Source organism: Callospermophilus lateralis, chromosome 7 (assembly GCF_048772815.1).
Source record: "Callospermophilus lateralis isolate mCalLat2 chromosome 7, mCalLat2.hap1, whole genome shotgun sequence".
NCBI lineage: Eukaryota > Metazoa > Chordata > Mammalia > Rodentia > Sciuridae > Callospermophilus > Callospermophilus lateralis.
This window is the reverse complement of record NC_135311.1, coordinates 116,635,600-116,650,629: the sequence shown is the minus strand read 5'-3', so window position 1 is coordinate 116,650,629 and position 15,030 is coordinate 116,635,600. Positions and strand designations below refer to the sequence as shown.

The 15,030-nt window shown below is 55.2% G+C and overlaps 1 protein-coding gene across 1 annotated transcript in view; it reads right to left on the bottom strand.

The window, feature by feature from the left end:
- Positions 1-5,900: 5,900 nt before the first annotated feature.
- The window catches only part of Epha10 (EPH receptor A10), a 36,080-nt gene continuing 26,950 nt past the window's right edge, over positions 5,901-15,030 (bottom strand). The window contains 9 exon segments of the mRNA XM_076862938.2: positions 5,901-7,245; positions 7,409-7,564; positions 7,896-8,089; positions 8,328-8,477; positions 8,783-8,986; positions 9,207-9,268; positions 9,726-9,911; positions 10,845-10,970; positions 11,086-11,147. Coding sequence (XP_076719053.1) covers positions 7,131-7,245; positions 7,409-7,564; positions 7,896-8,089; positions 8,328-8,477; positions 8,783-8,986; positions 9,207-9,268; positions 9,726-9,911; positions 10,845-10,970; positions 11,086-11,147 — 1,255 coding nt within the window. The 3' untranslated portion in view covers positions 5,901-7,130.

The window sequence follows — 15,030 nt, the reverse complement described above, 5'->3', positions numbered from 1 at the left end:
GGGACTTCGGCAGGTCTGCCTTCCTCAAGTTCTTTACACTGAAATGATCATCATGGAACTTAGCTGGCCACTGAGCACAGGGATTCATGGAGAAGAGGCCCTTTGGTCAGCACGTGGAAGAAAGCTTACTCATGCAAGGAGGTGACCTAGCCTCTAAGACCACACCTGAGGCTTCTCCCTTGCCCTCCTTTGGCGCATCATGAAGAAAACACCTGGGACCAACACGCTGCACCCAGAGCCAGGCTCATCTGGTTCACTCCATTCATACCTCTGCATAGGTGAGTCCACTGCAGGAAATGCTTGATATGCAACAGGTGCCTAGTCAAGGCCTGCGACTGGGATAGGGCAATTCATGTGATGTGCTTGACATGAGGTTTAGACATGAGAAGGTTTAGAGGTGAGGGGCTGTGGCTGTGGCTCAGTGGCAGAGCACTTGCCTAGCATGTTTGAGGCACTGGGTTCGATCTTCAGCACCACACAGAAATAAACAAAAGTATTCTGTTCATCTACAACTACAAAAAAAAAAAAAAAAAGGATAAGGAGGTTTAGAGGTGAAATGAGTGGGTTATGAGATGTTTGTGCAGAGATCTCCTAGTAGGGGTGGTGGTGTGGTCGGGTAGGGTGTGGCTGGAGGAGGTGGGTCATTGGGGCATGCCTTTGGGCATATTTTATCTGATGAGGGAGGAGCTTGTCATACCCTAGAGTCCCTCCATCCACCCCACCCACCCGCTCCTGGTAGCAGTGTCCTGAGCTGCTTTCCTCTGCCACACTCAGGCCATTATGTTCTCCCTCACCTCCGGCCCCCAAAGAATGGAGTCGGCCATCTATGGACTGAAACCTCAGAAATATGAATGCCAAATAAACTTTTCCTTCTTTAAAATTCTTATTGTCAGGTTTTTTGATCACAGTGACAAAAAAGCTAACTAAAATATGACAGAAGGGGCTGGCTGGGAAGGCTGGTTTTCCCCTGGTACTAGGGATTGAGCCCAGGTGCTCTTCACACTGAGCTACCTCCTCGATCCTTTATGCTTTGGGACTAGGTCTTACTAAGGCTAGCCTTGAAATTGTGATCCTCCTGCCTCGGCCTCCCAAGTAGCTGGGATTACATGTATGTACCATAAACTGGGAGATTTAAAAAAAATCTTAGCCTCCAAAAGTAAGATCTGGCAACACAGGCCCACAGTCAGAAGTGGGTAGAACTTTCCTTGGCCCTTAGAAAATTCTCTTCCTGTTTCCTATTCAAAGCAGTCCCTAAAAGATTACTTCTCATAGTAATGTCACCTACTTCATCCCTCTGGGCAAGTTAATTTGTACCTTTTGCCGGGGATATAAAGCAGACAGAGAGCTTCTCTAAACAGAAGGGAAGATGGAAGCCTGGCATCCCCTCCCCCAGGCCTCCTGAGGCAGTTTCAGGGGACCCCTGAGCGCCAACACAAGAGTAGGTTCCTCTTTACCTGACAGGGCCCCTGGTGTTTCTAAAAGCCTACTTGGGGCTTCCTATTGAAAGAATTGCAGATATATTGCCTTGTGAAGAGTTACTCATGTGAAGAGCTAGCACATCTGTGTGAGCCAGAGGACATCACCTAGTGATTGTTCCTTCAGAGCATTAGAATGCCATTCATTCAAGGGAATTTAGAGCTCCGTGTCCACCAGTCACCAGTGACTGAGCTCACGCATCAGTGCAGAACTTACCTCCTCAATGTGCCCCCCACCGCCCCATGACCTCAGAAAAGCAAAGTGTACCTTAGTCACACTCGCACACCCTGACAGGGCTGCCTCTTATTTTGCATAATTAGGTAGTTGTTAACCTACCCCTAAGCCCCTCAAATTTTTTAAAATATATAACTTTCTTTAGTTGTAGTTGGACACAATACCTTTATTCTATTTATTTACTTTTTATGTGGTACTGAGGATCGAACCCAGGGCCTTGCATGTGCTAGGTGAGTGCTCTACTGCTGAGCCACAACCCCAGCTCTAAAATACATAATTTATGTGGCTTCAGATGAAGGGGCCAAGAGAGATGGTGAGGGGAATCAATCAGAATTGGAGGCCACTAGGTGGGAGTGTCTCCACTTAATGGAAGTCAAATCCCGTTTGCTTTGGCGAAGGTGCCATCTCTGTGGACAGGAGGAGACATTTTCTCAGCTCTTTGCCATCATCCTGCAGTCTAACCCCATCAAGGACATCACTTCTGATCACCAAGTGGGTCCTGCACTTCTGATCTCTACACTCTGCAATCCTCTTTCCCTTAGTTGACATCAGGGTCAATGTTTGTTGTTGTTGTTGTTGTTGTTGTTTTCTTTTTTGGGGTACTGGGAATTGAACTTGGGGGCACTTGACCACTGAGCCACTTCCCCAGCCCTATTTTATTTTATTTGTATTTTCCTACTGGTGTATCTCATACCCAATGGTCTCACCGAGTTGCTTAGCACCTCACTGTTGCTGAGGCTGGCTTTGAACTCACAATCCTGTTTCAGCCTCCTGAGCCACTGGCTTACAGGTGTGTACCACAACACCCAGCTAATAATGTTTTTTGGGTTGTAGACATGGTGGACCACAGACATACTTTTGGCCCTAAGATACCAGGAAGAGCCCAGATCCATTTACAGATGTTCAGTGCACACAAAAGCACATGCTACATGATGATAGGCCCAGAACCTCAGAATGGAGACACAATCTCCAGGAATACCCCTCAACTTAGCTACAAAGGTCACACTGGCAAACCTCAGGCAACTCTCTTCACAGTGCCTGGCTGGTGGCACATACCTATAATTCCAGCTTTTCAGGATGCTGAGACAGGGATTGAAAGTTCAAGAGCAACTTAATGAATGAGACCTTGTCTCAAAAAATTTTTTTAAAGGGGCTGGAGAGATGTAGCTCAGAGGCAGAGCTCTTGCCTAGCAAGTGCAAGTCCCTGAGTTTAATCCCCAGCACAAAGTGGGAGTGCCAAGGAGCAGAAGGGAGTCCACCTGGGAGGGGATGTAAGGTGTTTGCAATGGGGGAAAAAAGTCCAGTTTGCATTTTCAGTTTTTCTCTTTTTTTTCCCCTTTTTTTTTTTTTTAATATTTTTATTTTTTAGTTTTCGGCGGACACAACATCCCTCTATATGGTCTGAGGATCGAACCCTGGCCACACGCATGCCAGGCAAGCGCGCTACTGCTTGAGCCACATCCCCAGCCCTTTAGTTTTTCTTTTAGACTTGTTTTGGTCAAAATAGCTCATCTGCTCTCAAAATGCTGGAAGTCATCAAGAGGTCATCCATGACCCAAAACAATTTCTGACTTCTTTCTGTTGCCTGGGTCCCCACTTTACTAAGTGGGAAATGTTCAAAGGGGGAAATTTTTTAAAAAATATACCAGCAGGCACTTCAATTTAAATGGCAAAAGTCTCCAAAGAAATTTGAAAACTCCTTGTGTGGCAAGGAGTTTTACTCAGTTCCTAAGCAATGTGATGGTGACATTAGGAAATTGTGATAGTGCATAGTCCAGAAGCTGGTTAAAGGCAGCAAACTCACTACCTGTTTTCCCCGGGAGCCTCTCCCTCCTTCCCAGGGACTGGGGGAGGCAGCACCCTCTCCTGACTCCCACTGTGCCTGGACTCAGTCTTTATTGGCTGACTTCTCGTGATTTTTACTTAACTGACTCCCCCATTATTAGACAAGGTCTTAACTTACCTGCCGGCCACTTGTAGGTGTCTGGTCTGTGTTCACTGAATGAGCAAATGCTTTGTCAAGCTAGGTCAGCAGGCTCACTGCCCGGAGAAGTCCTTCTGGGTTTCTATTCTTGTTCATCTCCCTGATGGCTCACACCTGCTGGTGAATACTGAGCGTGCTTCCTGGGTGCCAGGCACTGTGTTGATGTTGGGTCCTGGATTCCCTGGCTGCAGCCTCTCCAGGGCAGACTTCAGCAAGGCAGCACTCCTAGCATCTCCAACCCACTACTCGTTCACTTCTCCCACTGAGAGAAGGGGCTGGTTCAACGGAATTAGGAATAGAAGGGAGAACCTGCTTGAAATCAGTGACATCTGGCTTCCCCGCAGATCTGCCTGCCCAAAGGAAAGGCGCCCCCTGGTCTGCTCCCATGCTCAGGACTCATTGCTGGGCCCCGGGAGGGAGGCCTGCCATCCAACGCAGCCTGACTCTGAGGGGAATGGTGAGAAACACCTTGTCCCTGACACATTGCACCTCACTTACTGGAGATGTGCATTTTACACATTGTGATGTCTCTGAAATCGGCGTGCATCTGCCACCCAGATGGCACGACAGGGTGTGACTGGCTGTGATTTTCTTTCCTAGTGGTACATCTCACACCCAATGATATCTTAAACTCAAAGAAACGTGGGAAGCAACACTCTCCAGTCAGCCTTATCAAAGACTTAATAAAGTCACTTATTGTGACTTCTGTCCCTCCCAGTGAAGCAGAACTCATTTGTTCCGACTGAGCTGCGCGGGAGTGGAGGTGCAGGGTGCTATTGGTTGCCGCCATCCAGTCCCCTGAGCGCTCCCGGTGGCCTGGACCGTGGGGATGAGTGAGATACCTTCTCAGCCTGTGCCTGAGAACAGCCCAGGCCAGGGAGAAAAGAAGCACGGTGAGCCAACCGAGGCAAAGGCTTGTCCGTCACACGTCCAGGGTGTTCCCTGAGCCCCTGACCACACTGTCCTATCATGTTTCTTAACAGTGTCCTCACTAGACTGTGACATTTTTCAGGGCAGGAGCAAGGTCTGATTCCCCTCCATGCTGGGGACCTGACACATGCAACCCCAAACCAGGAGAAGGGGTGGGAAGAACCCTCCCCAGGGAACCCTCCCCACAAGCTACACAATGGCAAAATGATCACCACTCAAACAGGCGCCAGAGCACAGACAGTTTGTATTTATTTGTCCTGCATTTAGAACCCAAGAAATATAAAAACGTCTCCGGAATTAGTCAAAGGATCCACCTCCCCAGCCCCCTCCCTCCCTGGGTGGGCTCAGATAGGGGTGATGGGGGTTCAGGCCACCTCCCTTTGTCCAGTGACCAAGTTCCATATAAAAATAGATTTTATAGAGGGCTCCCCAAGACTCCAGCCTGCATCACACCAGCACCTGAGCAGGGTGAGGCCGGGGTCATCAGGATTCTGGGATCCCATCCCGCAGCAGAGGGGAGATCTACCCTGGACACCGAAGTCCTACCAACACAGCAGGAGCCCCTCGGCCAATGGCTGGGGAGGGGAGGGTTTTGACCTTAAGAGCATGACAGACAAGGTTAGAAATAGGAATGAGGTTCCATCTACCCAAGACAGGGTGTGGTCTCCTTGAACCCTGGACTCTGGTCCAGGCTTTCCTGGAGGGGATGGTGAAGGCAAAGACAGGAGGGCACCTGGCAAGGGACCCCCAACCCTGTTAAAGGTAGAGCAATATCTCAGTCAGTCCCAGGAGCCCCAAAGTCACCAAGGTGGGGAAGTGCTCAGGGGAGCGGGAGCCAAGAGTCGGGGAGACTCTGAGGAGGGAGGAGTCGCTGCTGCAGGGTGAAGCCAAAGGCACTGCTGGGGCACCTCCTCCACACAGGGTGCTCCCCAAAGATGCGCTGCACCTCCAGCCTCTGGTTCCTTCTTCGCTCGGCTTCCTGTCCTAGGCCTCCCTTTGGCCTGCTAGAAACCCCACCTACCTCAAGGCCTTAGGCTTCAGCTAAGAAGGCTCTCTGGACACACCTCAATAAGCACAAGTCAAGAGTGTCCACCTGCCCTCTCACCCACCTTCACTGCCCCTGAGGGCCCCTGGGCTGGGCACTGGGGGTGCTTTGTCTTATCCTTGCCATCTGAGCTCATCTTCACGGAGCCAGAGCCCTCTAGCAGCAGGCCGCCGCCTGTACCTCTCCCACCCTCCTTCCTCCTTCCCAGCCACCCTGCCCCTCCCACTCAGCCGGACCAGAGCAGGCATCTGTCAGAGGGAACATGGACAGACTCGGCCTGCAGCCCTGTGTCTACCCTGCTCCCCGCTGATGCCCGTGGCCTCGCGATCACCACCGCCGCTGGGGGCCCTTCTGATGAGAACCTCTGACTCAGTTCCAAAAACTCCTGCCAGAGTTCTGTGAAGCCAGAGGGAGGACACAAGTGCCCTGGGACACTAGGTGATGACTAGGGACAGAGATGGCTGGAAGGGGTCCAGAGTATCCACTGGGCTGCCCCAGAGGGGCATGTTGGTGCCACGTGGCAAGCAAGTCTCAGAACTCTATGCCAGGCTCCCCCTCAACTGGGTTCTGCCCCAGCTCCAGCCCTGAGTCCCTCTGTAGGGGGTAGGCCAGCGGCTAGAGAGGAAAACACATTTCTAAGATTCCTCATGAGCCCCCAGGGCCCCATGGAGAAGACATGTTCCCTTATGCTCTCCCAAGCCAGTTCATGAAAAGAATGCAAACAGGGCCTCATGCCCCCCGCCCCCAGAGCACCAGAGCTTGTGTGGCCCAGCCCAGACCCTCTCCCTTACCCTGTCAGCCTAAGGTTGGGCAAGCAGTCAGCTCTGAGTCTGGGGCTTTAGGGTCCAACCCCTGTGCTCAGCACCACTTTTGCCTGCCTGGGTCTTAGGACTAGTGTCCGGAGAGACCCACACACAGCACAGGGAGCTACGGACCCTGCCCCTGCAGCCCAGCCTCCTATACCCGGGCTGCCAAGCAGCTGGGGTCGCTGCTGGGTTGAATGGGTGCCCTTGACTGTGGGTCATGAGTCAGGACCCATGCTGTCTTGACTGACAATGGGTCTGTGGGAAGAGGGGACACCCAGGGAGGCCCCAATACCCAGTGGGTATAGAAGACAGAGGGGCATGAGCCAGGGCAATTGAAATCTACTGTCTCCCTCCCCATCATGCCCTGTCTCTGCCCTGAGACCTGAATTTCCACCTGCTACTGTCTCAGGGGTCTCCCCCTCACCCTGGGCATTTGAACCTCTTTTCCATGGGTACCAGGTCAGTGAAGTGTTCAGAGGGGAAAGTGGGAGAAGCAGGCAGTGAAATGGGGTACACTGTGGCCCCAAACCAGCTCTGGGCCCAAGAGGAGAAGAGGGTGCTCAGTCCCTCACGGCTAGAGCGCAGTTTGTCAGGGTCCTTGGGCAGGGCTGGGGGTCAGGCCCCTGGGGCTCTGCCTTGGAAGGGTCAGGGCCACTCACACCTGCACCCCCTGGCCCTGCAGCTGCAGCACTCGAGCCCGCAGGGCGCTGATCCCACTCAGGAGGGCCTCTCGATGCTCCGCCGAGGAAATGCCCAGGCTCACCAGGTCCCTGGAACAAGGGCTGGTCAGATAGCGTCCAGCGCCCTCCCACTTCCTTCCCTCCTCCCCCTCCCCTTCTTTGGACAGGGCTGGGCCCAGAGCCAGGACAAGCAGGGGCTTCCCATTAGGGCAAGGCAGGGTCTCTGTAACCCCTTTGCCCTGACTTGACTCACTGGTTGGTCATTTCAGCTGCAGCCTCCAGTGTCCCGTAGCCCGCTGCAGTGAAGCTGTCCTTGTAGCGGCTCAGGTCCAGGGCCTCCAGCCAGGCACCCACAGAGCCAAAAGAGGGGAAGGTGGAGAAGGCACGGTCTGCCAGTGGGGTGGGAGGCCTGGGGAGCAGAGGAGCTACCGTCAGACGTCAGACGGCTGGGACCTGGTGCCCAAACCCGCTGCTCTCCTGCAGAGGTCCCCAAGAATCAGTGAGAAAGGGGAAGCAACTGAGCCCAGCGCCAAACCTGGCAAGTTTTTGGATGCTCAGGCGGGTGGGGGGATAGTTCAAGTGCTGGAAGTGTTGGGAAGAGTCTATGGCGGGCATACCTAGAAAACAGGCATAGCCGATGGAGTGCTGGAACAACTAATATCAACTCCGCTTACTCCGTTTACTGGAACTACAAACATGGTGGCGGAGTCTGGCATGGTCGGGGATCAGCAGGAAGGTACCTGGGACAGGCAGCAGTGGCACACGTGGAGGGTTCTGGGTCCTGCACCATCTTGCTCAGGATGCCGTGGATCTGCGAGAACCTGGGCCTCTCGCCTGGGTCTTTCTGCCAGCAGTCAAGCATCAGTCGGTGCAGGGGGGAGGGACAGTTCCTGGGGGGTGGCAGCCGGAAGCCATCCTCCACAGCCTTGATCACCTGGGTCATGGGGATGAGAAGCAGACGGGAGGCTTCAGGTCTCCCCGACACAAGAACACACACGCGCACACACAGACACCATCCCAAGGAGGACTCAGGTGGTGGCCAGGCAGGACAGGAAGGAGGTAGATAGAGAAGGGGACCTGGAGCCGGGAGGTCAGTGGGAAGAAGACAGGTGCTGGAGTCTGGGGCCAGAGGGTGCGTCACAGGGCAAAGAGCTGAGAAACGGGTCACTCACATCCTGGCCAGACATGTCCCAGTAGGGCCGCTCCCCAAAGGCCATCACCTCCCACATGACGACACCAAAGCTCCACACGTCACTGGCAGAGCTGAAGTGACCAAACTGAAGAGTCTCAGGGGCTGCCCAGAGCGCTGGGCTCCGGCCACTCTGTGGATGGGCAAGCAGGTAGGACAGAAAGGAACTGAGTCACACCTAGGCTTCCCCACCCTGCACCCAGCCCCACCTGTCATCCTCCCAGGCGGCACCCCACCCCCAGCTTCTGTCTCAGGAAAGCCCCAGCTGACCACAGAGTGGTGCCCACTGACCTTTGCTCAGGCCCACAGGATGGAGGGACAGGGTGGGGAGTGACCCTGACAGCAGGGACAGGGGTAGGGAGAGGGAGACAGAGACTCCAGGGTAGCTGGACAGAAAACAGGAGGACGGGGGCTGGGCTGGGGGAAGGGAACACTCACCATGGTGGTATAGACAGCCTCTGCTCGGTCCCGGGGACCCCGCCCAAAGCCAGAGATCTTACAAAGGAGGCCACTGCTGACCAGCACACGGCGGGCCGCCAGGCCCCGGTGAACATAGCCCATCTCCGACAGATACTTCATGGCTGATGCCAGCCCAGGCAGCAACCCCATCAGCTGTCCGGCCACCAGCTGCCCCTCATGCTGCTGTAGGGTGGAGGGAGTGGGAGGCTGAGGCCAAGGCAGTGCACTCATTCTCTGTGAACTTCAAGGAAGCCGCCTGGTTGTCCCTGGGCATCTGTGTACCCTGTGACCACCAGGTCAGCCTTGCCATCAGGAATAAAGTCAATCCAAGCCTCACCAAGGAGAAAAGTGAGGGACCAAGAATAACATGGTCATTAGTATCCCCAGGGCCCAGGCCACTCACCCTGAGGAAGCCATCCAGGGCCCCATGGCTCATGTACTCAGTGACAATCATCAAGGGGCTTCCTGCGCCAGGGACAGGGAACACACACACTTAGTCACCTGCTCCACCCTATGCACACACATCCCACCCCGCCGGACTGCATCTTGACTAGGATGGCCAGAACCAAAACCAAGCTCCCTCATCTGCCACCACCCAGCCTGGCCCAGCATCCCCTGTGCCAAGACACAAAAGAGCCGGTGTCTAAGAGGACAAGATCAGGAGCTCAACAAGTTAGCCAGGAAAGATCATCAGAAGTCCAAGCAATCCACTGCCCAGTGTCACCACAGGGCAGAAAGGTCATTCCAGGTCAGAGGGGCCACTCTGGAGAGAAGCCACCTGAGTCCGTGGAAGGGAGCTGAGAGTCCTTTATGGGCTCCCTCTTGTAGCTGAGGGAGGGGCCTGGAGGAGCACCCCACCTACCCCCATCATTTCCACTCCCCATGTGGGGCTGGGGAGCAGGAAATGGAGCGCAGGGCCTACCTCGGGTGACCACGCCCTCCAGCCGCACGATGTGGCTGTGGTCAAACTGGCCCAGAGTTAGGGCCTCAGCCAGGAAGCTGAGCCTCTGAGAGTCGGAGCAGCCATCCCTCAGCGTGTGCACGGCCACGGGCAGCTCCTGGCGCCCAGGCAACTGCAGGCAGCCACAGCACAAGTCCCCGAACCGCCCTGCAGGGAACAATGCTCAGATGCCGCCCTAGAGCACCGGGCCCAGGAGAAAGTGACTGTGGGTCCCAAAGGGGTTTGGAGCTCCTGAGTTCAGATCCCAAGAACCTGAGTACTAGTAGAATGACCTTGAGCTTCATCTCTCTCTCTTGACCTCAATTTCCTTCTCTGTGACGCTTCAAAGAGAGATGTTACACTTGCCAGTCCATCAAAGCTATTAAAGCCAGCATGACCCTGGACCTATGACAATGACATCTGTTTTAACATACTGCCCCTTTCTGGCTTCTGGCCAGCAGGTCTGGTGACAGTGTTGGGAAAATGTCAGGCTCTGGTCAGAGTGTTGGGTTTCTCTGGGAACAGAGAGGTGGGGACTCCTAAAAGGCAGGCAGGAGATTAACCCTCAGAGAGCAAGCCAGGCCACAGTGAGCGCAGCAAAGTCCTCACATCAGCCCCATAAGGCAGACGCCACGCCCATTTTGCAGAGGAGAAACCGAGGCAGAAGAGAGACATGCCCTGGTCATACAGCTTAACAGAAGAGTCAGGACCAGAATGCAGGTGTGTCTGGTCCCATGCTTACAAAGACCCTCTGCACTTCCCCCACGGAGGCTCAGAGCTACACTGCCCACGGCAGCCTGCAGGGGTAACCCTGAATGGGACCCAGCAGAGAAGTCTCAAAGTGACCTTGAAGACCTGGAGGAGGCTGGGTGACAGGGTACCAGTGGGACACAGTGGAGGCAGGGCTTTACAGTGGATGGGGAAGGGCTTTTAGAGTGGGTGGGGCGGGGCTTCTGGAGCAGGGAGGGCAGTGGGTGAGGCACTTCCAGAGAGCTCTAGTGGGACAGGTGGGACTTCTAGGCTGGGTGTGGCTGGTGGGTGGGGCTTCTATAGTGGGTAGGACCCCTGGATGGCATCAAGGCTTCCAGGTGCCCAGCTTGCCTGCTCCCAGGCTCCTCTCCAGTGTGACACTTTTCGCGTCCAATTCCTTGGCAAACAGATGCACAGCCTGCAGCGGGTCCCCACAACTCTGAGGGTCCAGGAACGTGCGTCGTGTTGGGACTTTGACTGAGAAGGCAAGGAGAGAGAAGTTTGAGGAGAAGAGGCTTCCCGGCTGGGCAATAGCAGCGAAGCAGGGGCTCGGGAGAGGTAGGTGGCCCCTCGAGGCCAGGCCCAGACTCACAGTGGAAGTACAGCTCCTCTTCATCTCGGTTGTCACCACCTCCTTTGCCATAGCTGCAGGGCCTGCGAGAGGGATGGGCCATGGCTTTGTTTTGTTGTGACTGAAGACTGAACCAGGGGTGCCTGAACACAGAGCTACACCCCAGCCCTTTTCTATTTCTATTTTGAGACAGGCTCCTGCTCAGGGTCCTGATGAGGCTGGGGCTGGCCTGGAAATGGCAAGCCTCCTGGCCCAGCCTCTGGGATTGCTGGGACTCCGAGTGCGTGCCACCATGCCCAGCTCCACCAGGCCCCTCAGTTCTTCTCACCTCACCAGCACCAAGGGCAGCACCTTGGTGTCCCTTCAAACAGACAAGGTCTGTGCCACTGGGGAGGGATCTTCTTGTCCTGTTGGTTTGAAAGCTTCTCTGTAGCCCTTCCTTCCTTCCTTCCTTCCTTCCTTCCTTCCTTCCTTCCTTCCTCCCTCCCTCCCTCCTTTATCCCCCCCCCTTTTTTTTGCTGCCCTGCCCCCTTCTCCATAGTTGACAACCTCCTCCATACAGCACAGCCCTAGCCCCAGCCCCAGCCCCAGCCCTTCATCCCATCAGCTGTCCTAGTTATTTCCACCTGGAGAAGATGAAACTCCCCAAAGGCAGCCAAATCCACCTCCCCAGCAGGAAGCCCTGGGCTGTCCCCACTCACAGATTAGTGAAAAAGCCTGAATAAAGGAGTGGGGTGGGGCTCTTTGGTGGGGGGCTGGCCTAGCACCGTGAGGCTCTGAGTTCAACCCCAGTGTGTGTGTGTGTGTGGCGGGGGGAGCAGCAGTGTGAATAAGACAGGAAGACAGGCAGCCCTGGCCTCCAGCAAGCTCACAGGTCCAAACAAAGAAGGCTGTTGTGCCCAGCAAGACACCACACAAACCACCTGGTCCAGGGCCATCAAGGATGGCTTCCTGAGATGGGCAGCCAAAGAGCCAAGGACCAAGTTGCAATCCACAGAGCTGCGGGCTGGCATTCGGGGCACCTGAGGCAGGTCAGGGTAGCCCAGATAACTCTAGTTTTTATTCTGGAAGCAGAGAAGAGCCCCTGGGCCTGGAGCAGGGGAGTGTTGTGACTCAATCTGCATTTTACAAAGATCATCCCAGCTGCTCTGTGGTCCCCTCAGGAGAGGGCAGTGGCTCTGGCTATGGGGTAAGTGTGTCAACGGACAGAGGCGAGAGGGGCCGAAGGCTTGGAGACAGATGGATGGCAGAAAGGAAGACAAAGAAGTTGCCCAGAGCTCCTGGGGTGCTGTTGCCAAGATGGGGAGATGAAATTTTCCCATTTGACATTTGAGCAGGAGCCAGCGGGATGCATGGGGGTGGGGGCAAATGAGCAGGGGGTTCAGCAGGTGCCCACAGAGGGTGGAGCCTGACAGGAGGAGCAGGGAGCAAGGCTGAGGAAGCCCAGCAGTGGGAGGCTGAGAGGGAGAGAGGGAGCCTCCAAGGAGGCCACAAAAGACCTGCAGAGAAGTAGATGGAAAACAGAAGGGAAACTGGGCTGCGGACCGCACAGGGATCTGGGAGAATGGGGGAGGGGCTGTGATGGCTGGAGCAGGAGGGAGGGAGGGCTTTTCAAAAGAAATGATCAGATCCCGGTAAGATGAGGCGCAGTGGGCATGGAAGGGCGCTTGCAGGGCCTGGACCTGGCTGCACGTACTGGCTGCCGCTCCCCCACTCAGCGGCTGTGGACTGGGTGGCTCAGGTTTTCCTTTTAATAAAATTAGGACAATAAAATTAGGATACAGACAGCCGGGCCAGCTGGCACCATTGCAAAGGCTTACTGACATAGTTCGGATTCTGAATGACCCCCACAAAGGCTTGGTCACCATCCCGTGTGGCTACTGAGAAGTGGGGGAACCTTCAGGAGGGGATGGAATGGAAAGAAGTCAGGCGGGGAGCCCTCTCTAAGAAGATACTGGGACCCCCCAGCCCCTGCCTGTGGCTCTCTCTGCTTCCAGCCACCAGGAGGTGAGTGGCTTCCTCTGCTATGCACCCCCACCATGTTGCACTCTGCAGCCACAAAGGCCAAGGGAACCAAGGGACTGAAACCTCCGGAGTTGAGAACCAAAATGAACTTTTCCTCCTTATAAGTTGATTATCTCAGATACTTTGTCACAGCAATGGAAAGCTAACTCATACACATGATCACTAACCCTCAGTAAGTGTGCATTACTATCTGGGGGAGAGGCAAGCATTATAAGTAATAATAGGTTGCAGAGATGCTTGGAAAAAGGGGTAGGACTGATCCTAGCTAGGAGGAAGTCTCTAGCTCACAGGAGCAGGGCCTGACATGGGGCAGGCTTACACACCGGGTGGTGGGCAGTTGAGGGGCCACTGATGAGACTGAAGAGCAGGCAGCAGCCACGGCTGGGTAGGCTCTGCAGGCCCAAAGCAGAAGAGCTGGAGGACATATTGGGGAGGGAGCAGTCTTGGAGGAGGGCCAGGAGGCCTGGTGGACAGAAGAGAAGGTCGTTGGCAATAAGGGAGTCAAAGAACTGAGAGGCGCAGTGCGGGAGGCGGGTGTCAGGCCAACCAGTGGCTACTGAAGTCACCCAGGGCAGGTGACTTTTGTGCAAGTGGAGGAACATCCAGGGGAGGTGAGCAGAGATAAAGGGGGAAGTCTGCGTGGATGCAGGAGCCACAGGGAGTGCAGAGTTAACAGAAACCAGAGGTTAAGAGACAGGCCACGCCCTCTCGTGAGGGATGGGTGAGCCAGGTGGACCAGAGAGGGAATAGAGGTGAGAGGGCCACGAAGCAGAGTGGGCAGCATGAGAGGAGGAGAGAGGATATTATGAGAGCTGTCGCAGAGCATCTGCGAGGCTGGAGGAAACTGCCTCAAACCAGGCCCGGCTGCTTGTCCCCACTGCAGGGTAGTCTGGAGGGCCACTGCAGGCCGCCTGCCTCCCGCAGCATGCTGTCTCTGCTGGGCAGCTGCTGCTGTGCTACAGAGCCCCTGCCTGGAAGAGACGCTTCCTGCTCCCCGCGTCCCCCCTGCCTCCAGAGCCTCTATGTTCAGAACCAGGACAGGTGCCCTCAGCAGCTGCCCACCCTGCTTCTCCAGCAGGCCCAGCACACGGACCTTTAAGCTGCCTGCTCCTCTCTGCCTCTGGACTCACCTGGTCCAGGCAAAATGGCTCCCAGACTAGAAGGATAATGCCCTCTCCTGCTTGGTCACTGTCAGTGCCCCAGTCAAGGCCAGTGCCAAGTGCATGCTCAGCCCACAGGCAGTCTCAGGAGGCGGAGTCAGGCTGCAGCATGGCTCCTGGCCAGCCCATCTCTCCCCTGTTCCCCCACTCCAGCCTTTGGGTCCAGAACTTGCACATTCTCTCATCAACAACCTGCTATCACCTGGGGCCTCTGCAGGTAGCAGAGCATGCCCTGTGGAGAAGGAGGGATGTAGGCCAGTGAGGCCTCTGCTATGTGCAAAAGGATGGAATCTTCTCTCAGCCAGACTCAAGCCCTACATCCCCCCACCCCCATCCCCTTTCTCTGCCCACTCTCCTGCAAGCTTCCCTCTCCTGGGGTTGGGGAGATTTCTGGCTTATGAGCCCTCCTCCCTCTCCTCCCCACCTCCGCTACACACACACACACACACACACACACACACACACACACACACAATTTCTGCCTTTCTTCTCTTTGCTTGTGTTCAAGAGCCTCTAGACCCCTCAGGGACAGGGGCTGGGGGCCTCGGAGCACCTCGGGAGAATCCTAATCACACTGGAGCAGCTGGAACTTGATTCTATCCTTAGTGATGCCTCCTGACATTTAATGAGTTAAGGAGCTAAATCCCCTTCATCCCAGAGCAGCTGAGCTAGCTGCAGGGTTACTGCGCAGGAGCAGCAAGCAGTGGGGGAGGCGGGGGCCAGTCACTATCTATACAGCAGTGTGAGTGCTGATCTTCGTGTGCGCAAAGCAGGTGCAGAT